Here is an 8154-nt window from a genome sequence, read left to right as displayed (position 1 = left end):
AACTTGATAACAAGATGGTTACCTGGTAGTTTTGGGGTGGGGTGAGAAGTGGAGCACCCCACACTCATCTGCCAACTGCAAGTACTTTTCTTACACCATTGTCTTGTGAGGACATCTTGCTACACCCTACATGACTGCTAAGTTGAAGTGAGTTTTGTATTTTCAATAAATGTGTCATATTCAGAGATGTGAAGGGTGTCGGCATTTTTATTGAACTTCCATCCCCTCCTTTCCTTAGGTGGATCCCTACTGTTTAGTATACTTTCATTCTCCTTTTAGAATCAGCAGTGCTACCATTATAAGGGAGAATTTACTGCTGTTGGGAATTTTTTGGCAAAGGAGGTAGCTTTGGAGTGTTAGCCTACCACATCATCATCACTGCTGAGCACTTCCCTACTTGATCAAGTATACACCCCTTTCAAGTGAGAGGATCAGCATTTTTGCTGTTGCTGGGAGAATTTATTGATATTGGGAAGTTTTCAATGGAGGTATCAATCAAGATCTCTTCCCAGTATGTTGGCCAGTAATTCATGAACACCCATGGATGATTAACTGGCTTCTGGCCAGGCTGGCATGGGCCTCACAAAGTATACTCAGTGCTTCTTCCCACCTCACGTGGAGACAAGGACTGCTTCCAATTCTTCCTCTTTTGTTTCCTGGCATTTCAGAGTAATTTTTTGGTACGTAGGTGATGAGGGCAGGTGCCTGTAACATCAGACCTTATTTACCTCATCCTATCGAAGGGTCTTTACCCACAGGTTTCTAAACATTTCCTCTGGGACTTGTGGTGGGTGCTGAGCATATTGTTTTAAGTACCCAGCTCCATTTGGACAGAAAAGCATCTTAATGTGGATACTTGGAGAGCATAAGTCTTTTATTGAATGCTAAAGTGACAGGCTTCTATCTGTTCTTCCCTCTTACACCCTCTGTGGAGCAGCAGATCAGCCTAAGTGTTGGGCTGAACATAGATTTAGGTGGCTACTTAGTCAAGCATCCAGTCTCAACTAAGACATGACTCCCTTAGCTCTTCTTTGTGACAAGTAGGTGAGACAGTAGAGGTATATTCTGATCCAAAGATATAGTTGCCTTCCATCTTGTGCAACCCCTTGGGTTAGTCTTTCCTTACTTGATCTTTCCTTTTGTCATTGAGGCTGTCACCCTCACCAAGTCTCACTCAGACCCAAGGCCCTACTCATTCTGTCATCCATATGCCAGACCAAGTGGGAGGTTAAAGAGTCATTGCTTTCCTTGGCCCTTGCTTACTGTTGCAACTGGAATTGTGGCATTTTTGGGTGAGTTTTCAACTTCTTGTCAGTTGACAGAGATAATCCTCACCTGAGGAGTGAGTTTCCTTTATAAAAGGTGATGGTTTGCAGTCTATTTAGGACAGAATGGAGATATGAATTTAAATCACAAGTACCTAATACCAAATCAGGATTTTCAAATGCATTGGATTAAAGCTGTTAAGTTCAGGAGGCAGATCCCACAATCCAATGTACATTACATTACGTATATCTATTCAGTATAAAGTCTTGAAATGTTTAAATTCTTATAATTGTTACATATATTCACTGAAAAATATCCTTCTCTTACCCCCCCCCCCCTCAATATTATGTCTTGTCTACAGAGAGCATTAAGGGATAAAAGTTTGCCAGGAGAGGCATGTGTGGGAGGTCACCCATTACTTTTGATCACTTCCTAAGTTTGTCACCTTTTGGAACATGTTTTTGCACCCTGAATAGGGATTGTGACCAACAATAGGAATGGGAGGATTAGGTATATGAAAATTAATAGTTTTAAATTTTTTATCTTTTATGGTACAATACACCTTTATCAGGAACTATGGGTGCTTAGTTTTTTAGTATATTTGTTTTTAATCAAGATGATAAGCACGGATAAAAGCAAATATTGTCCTCCATAAAGCTTTAGCCTAAATTTCATTTACCCATTTTTAATTAATTACAAATTTAAAGCTAAAGATGCCAGTACTATACTATTAGTTTACAGCATTATTATGAACTCTGATGCAATCATTTAGTTTCATTCACAGTTTTTGCTCAGCAGGGATTGCTTGTAGCTTGTTTTGCTTGACACAGCAGTGCACTGATTCATACCATACATGTGCAACCTTTTTTTTTTTTTAGTGGAAAGTGTTGATAACTGCATTGGCATCCAAAATAGTTAATTTAGACTCCATAGTATGTAATGCTAGCGACATGATAGTATAGGCTGCTTAGTCAGCGGTTTATTTCAAAGGTATTCAGCCTCATTATAAGTGTGAATTGACTTCATCCCTGCTCCTGCTCCAGTGTTCTTAAAATCTTTTGGCTGTTTATTAGCACTTTACTAAATATTTTATTGCTGTTGTAGAGTAATCAAAGTGACAGAAAATAATTTCATGAGTACAAAGTTGTTTACGTGAATGTTTGGATATGCTGCACAAATACAGTACATATTTGAATGCCTGAAAGTATGAAGTGTTGATACCCACCACAAATGTACTGTATTAGCATGATCTGTGTAGGAAGCCATAAGTATTTTTATATTTCTTTAATTTGGTTTTGCATATTTCAAATAGCACTGAATGACTCAATATATTTGTTAGCCATGTTCATGGCTGAAGAGGTTGGATGGAAAGAAGTTATTAAATATTCTGTACTGATCAGCACAATAGTACCCATACATTTTCAATTTCTGTTTTGGGGTTCATTTCTTATAAAACTAAACAATTGATAAATTTTTGGGTAGAACTTGGTATTCATAAAGTTTATTGATAATGATCTTGAAGACCCATACAACGGCACTGGAACCATGGGTTAATGGTCAGTGTAAAATAAAGTATAGTACTTATTTTACTATTTAGTTCCAACCACCATGAATTTGGTTCTACTACAGTGTTTACTGCATACAGTATATATATGATTATACTGTACAGCTTTTTCCATGGAATCCATGACTGTAACTTTCCCCTTTGTCAAAATAATCTTATACAGACTTCCTTCTCATCTGCTCTAGTTTATGGAAGAAACAAAATTTTGGATACAGTATATATAATTGCAGGATATTTTGACTTGCAGTTGATTTAAATTCTGGTCTGTGTCTAGTTAAAAATCAGCATGTGGTCTATTTTTGTAAAATGATGTTATAGGTAGATGTAAATAGGTGAAATAATTAAAAAATCATAGATACTACTGGCATATATTTGAAGGTGTACAATCCTTATACTATATGATACATTTTTGTAAGGTTCTTTATGGGAATGGGAATTTACTGTATACTACTTATAATGTACAGAGAATTCTAAGGGATCATATTGAGGATGGTCCCCAACTATTTGGGTATATTTCAAATTACAACTTTGTGTACTGATGATTTTTTTTAAACATGAACATGGCTAACTTCAAGAACTACACCTTCATGTGACATGTTTTTCATTTCCTATTTTTCTTTTAGATTTGGGTGTTTCACAAGCCTAAAGCTTTTTATTTTTCTTGTTTTTTGTTCCAGTTGAGGGTGTTGGTGGTGTATCATGTCAAGTTTGCTTAACCGGTCAACCTCCATGATGAATGGTGGAGAAATGTTCTTAGGGGGGTGGGGACCAGCAGGATTGGTGTGGGAGTGGTGATGGATGGGGGGGGAGGCACATCATTGCGGGATTCCATAGTAGGTGTGATAGGAGCACGGCACTTAAGAGAATCACCTACCTCATCACCCCTGCAGATATTTGTGCGAGCAAAAAAGAAAATCAATGACATCTACCAAGAAATTGAGGAATATGTTGCAGAAACTACACATTTTTTGGAAGGTAATGTGCTGGATTCATTTTCTTGTTGTTATGCAAAAGTTGAAATATTGTCTGTAAAGTGTCATGATTATTTATGACTCAGGATTGAGAACTTTCAGTTGTTTCCAGTGATGGTTGAATACACATTGATTTAATAACAGGTCTTCATAATGACAAGGGTCTTATTGATGCCAAAGCTTTACAAGAATTCAGAGAATACAGTGGCCGAGTTGCAGGCATCAAGGAAGTTTTGGCACGAGATCACATGAAGGTATACAGCACAGATTATTCTTGTAGTTGGGGAAGATTTTCTCTTTTTGTGTGGCTGAAGTAGTTATTGCATATTCTGAAGAAAGTCTTCCCTTCTGTATTTTTAGATATGAATATAGAAGTGTTATGAGTCAAGATTGAATTGTACAGTGTATATATATATATATATATATATATATATATATATATATATATATATATATATATATATTTTTATATTTTTATTACATCAACTTCCCTGCCAGATATATACTTAGCTATAGACTCCGTCGTCTCCGACAGAATTTCAAATTTCGCGGGCACACGCTACAGGTAGGTCAGGTGATCTACCGCCCTGCCCTGGGTGGCAGGACTAGGAACCATCCCCGTTTTCTAATCAGAATTCTTCTGTCGACCCGGACCATCAACATTGTTGTTGGTTCCTCTCGATTGGTTTTTCTTTTTTCACCGGCAATTGATCTTCTTGACCGACTTTTGGTGACGTATCTGGATTGTTGGATTGGCATACGCTTTTGTGGACTGTTTTGTGGACTTGATTTGGAATTTTTTTTCTTTAAATATGTCTGACTCTGGTATGGTTGTGAGACGTTGTGTGAATGTATGGCTGTAAGGTGAGGTTGCCGAAAGCTTTGTAGACCCTCACACGGTATGCAAGAGGTGCAGGGAGTTATGAATGTTCTTTTACTAATACTTGTAAAGAATGTGAGAACTTGAGTGAGAACGAATGAAGAATCTAACTAATTATTTAAAAAAGTTAGAAAGAGAAAGAGTGAGGAAGGCTTCTCATAGAAGTTTAAGTAGTTCTAGATCCTGAACTAATTCCAAGCTTGGGATCTTCCCCAGGGTAAGTATTGCTACTTCTCCTTCCATTGCAGCCCCTTCTCCTATTGCAGAACCTGTAGATCCAGCGAAAGAACTTGCAGATCTAAAAGCAGCCTTCAAAGTAATGGAAAAGAAACAAAATGGCTGCCATACAAGGTAAGGCTAGTGATTTGTCATTAGACAGTGATATAGTGTCCCCCAGTGTAGTGGAGGGGGCATCTGGTCGGTCTCAGCAACGCTCCTAGGTCTAGACCTCTTCCAAGCTCACTGCCCAGAGGAGAAGGAATGTCGAAAGCCGAAAGGAGGTTGTGGAGAATCCCCACCGATCAGGTGTCCCTTCGGCGGTTTCTGTGACACCCCAGACTGCCAAGGACCGCTATTGTAAAAGCGTCCTAAGTGAGTGTTTCTCGTCGTCGGGATCTTCGTCACCGAGACGTGATTGGAGAGATTCCGATCGATCTCGGCCTCTCAAGAGGAGTTGGAGGGCGCCGACTATCGATCGAGCCCTCTGAAAACTTCCCGGAGGAGTCTCCATCGGGAGTTAAGAAGGCAAGAAGAGCCATTCTTCCAACCAGAGTGAGAAGGAGGCAGGAGGTGGAGGCTATGGACTCCTCCCCTCCTCCTTCCCCTCCTCCCGAAGAGGATAAAGAGGAGGCTACTAAGAGGTTCATGATGGCGATGCAGGAACAGATTTCGTCGTTTGTAGGAGTCCTGTCAAAGGAGCCTCCTAGAAGGAAAGACACTTCCCTTCCTATTAAAAGATCCTCCAGACGTTTGGAGGTGCCTACCTCCAGGATCGATACTCCTACCCGAGGTGAGGTTTCCGGTACGAACCTGGATGAAACAATCAGACGTCTGGCACCGGCCAGGAGTGAGGAGTCACCCAGGAGGCAGGAGCCAAGAGCCGGAGTGGAGGAGTCAATTAGGAGGCAGGAGGCCAGAGCCAAGAGTGTGGAGGCATCCAGGCAAGAGGCAAGAGCCAGGAGGCAAGAGCCAGGAGGCAAGAGCCAGGAGGCAAGAGGCAGGAGGCAGGAGCCAAGAGGCAGGAGCCAGGAGCCAGGAGGCAGGAGTCAGGAGGCAGGAGCCAAGAGTCCGGAGTCAGGAGGCAGGAGTCCGGAGTCAGGAGGCAGGAGTCAGGAGTCAGGAGGCAGGAGTCAGGAGTCAGGAGGCAAGAGTCAAGAGTCAAGAGCCAGGAGTCAAGAGTCGGGGACGTTCGTTCTGGAGGTTATGACTCTTCGCCAAATAGGAGCTCCTCTCCTTCAGAACATAGGAGGTCTTGGAAGACTCTTCCTCAAAACGTGAAACTTTCTCCTTCGTCGGATCGAGGGTTAGACGAGTTGTCTGACGACGAACCTCCTGCTAATGAAGGACTTTCTAGTTACAAAGTCTTGGCCTCTTTACTACTACAAGAGTTTGGAGATTCTCTTAGTCCTGCGGCTCCTCCTTCTCCTCGTTCGCTCTTTTTCGAGCTCAGCTACGGCTAATCGTCGGCCTTCTTGAAAATGAAGCCTGCGATATCAATGAAGAAGGCACTCCATTCTTTAGATTCTTGGATGGACAAGAAGAAGGAGTTAGGAAAGACGGTATTCTGCATGCATCCTTCCTAGATTGCACGGGAAGAGAGGTATTTGGTATGGGACAGGAGAGACTATGGTCTTTCTTTACCCGCGTCTGCAGATGCCGACTTTTCCAGTTTAGTGGAGGCCTCTAGACGTCACTCCTTAGGATCGGTCAGAGCGACGTGGAGCACTTCAGAGTTGAACCACTTTCTAAAGGGACTTTTTTGTCACTTTAGGAAGGGGTGTCAATTTTCTGGATGGTCGCTCGGAGTTCTGGCCAACAAATCTAAGGATCCGGAGTTTCTGAAGAACCCAGAAATTCTCCATAGCGTACTGTCCTGCATGGACAAGGCAGTACAGGATGGTTCAGGTGAAGTGGCTTCACTTTTCGGTGCTGGTCTCCTGAAAAAGAGATCAGTGTATGGTTCCCTTTTATCGAAAGGGGTTTCTCCGAGCCAGAGGACTGCCTTACTGTTCGCCCCGCGCTATCAGATCATCTGTTTCCTTCTCAGTTAGTCAAGGATATATCTCGCTCACTAACTGAGAAGGCGACACAAGACCTACTTACTCAAACGTCCAAGAAAGGACGACCGGTAGTGGCGACGGTTAAGAAGGAACCTCGTCCTACTCAGCAGCCCTTTCGTGGAGGTGCAGCGGCTCGTCCCCCTGCCAGAAAGAAGAGCTCTGAAAAGAGAGGAAGGTCTTCATTTAGGCCATTCAAGAAATCGAAGTGACTTGTTGCTCCTCCAAACACCAGTGGGCGCCAGACTCCTGAACTTTGCGGGAGTATGGGAACAAAGGGGAGCCGACCCTTGGTCAGTGTCGGTCCTGAAGAAGGGATATGTAATCCCCTTCGACGACAAACCGCCCCTAACATCTACCGCCTCGGGAACTGTCAGCGAGGTACAGAGACCCGTTAATGCGAAAGACTCTCCTTCAAATGGTGGAGCAAATGTGGGAAAAAGAGGCCATCGAACTTGTACAAGATCCACACTCCCCGGGATTTTACAATCGCCTTTTTCTAGTACCAAAGGCATCGGGGGGGGTGGAGGCCAGTTCTGGACGTAAGCGCTCTGAATCGCTTCGTACAGAAAAAGAAGTTTCGTATGGAAACGTCCGCCTCTGTCATGTCGGCGCTTCGCCCAGAGATTGGATGGTCTCTCTGGACCTGCAAGACGCCTATTTCCACGTTCCCATTCACCATTTGTCAAAGAAATATCTTCGCTTTATGATAGGAGACAAGATCTTTCAGTTCAGGGCTCTGTGCTTCGGACTGTCTACAGCCCCACAAGTATTCACCAACCTGATGGCGAATGTAGCAAGATGGCTTCACCTAGAGGGGATAACATCTCCCTCTACTTGGACGACTGGCTGATAAGGGCCAAGTCGAAGAGTCAGTGCTTGAGGACTTAGAAGTAACAAGGAACATGATAGATTCGCTAGGGTTGCTCGTCAACCTCGAGAAGTCAACAACTGATCCCCAGCCAGAACTTGGTCTATCTGGGGATTCAGATGGATTCTCGGGGTTTTCGGGTGTATCCTTCGCGAGAAAGAATCGCTCGAGGTTGTCGAGAATCTCGAGCTTCTTAGAAAGAAAGAAACAGCTCAGCGAGGGATTACCTGAGCCTGTTAGGGACCCTGTCCTCATTGGAAAAGTTCTTCTCGCTAGGGAGACTTCACCTCCGCCCGCTTCAGTTTTTCCTCAAGAGGTGTGGAGTT

At 43.0% G+C, this 8154-nt stretch overlaps 1 protein-coding gene across 1 annotated transcript in view; it reads left to right on the top strand.

The window, feature by feature from the left end:
• The first annotated feature begins 3618 nt into the window (after positions 1-3618).
• Positions 3619-8154, top strand: part of LOC135200545 (transmembrane GTPase Marf-like) — a 24715-nt gene continuing 20179 nt past the window's right edge. The window contains exons 1-2 of the mRNA XM_064229182.1: positions 3619-3805; positions 3946-4055. Of these exons, the coding sequence (XP_064085252.1) occupies positions 3625-3805; positions 3946-4055 (291 nt within the window). The 5' untranslated portion in view covers positions 3619-3624. The remainder of the gene's footprint in view (positions 3806-3945; positions 4056-8154) is intronic.

This window comes from Macrobrachium nipponense, chromosome 27, assembly GCF_015104395.2.
Source record: "Macrobrachium nipponense isolate FS-2020 chromosome 27, ASM1510439v2, whole genome shotgun sequence".
Lineage (NCBI taxonomy): Eukaryota > Metazoa > Arthropoda > Malacostraca > Decapoda > Palaemonidae > Macrobrachium > Macrobrachium nipponense.
This window is presented reverse-complemented; position numbering and strand designations above follow the sequence as displayed.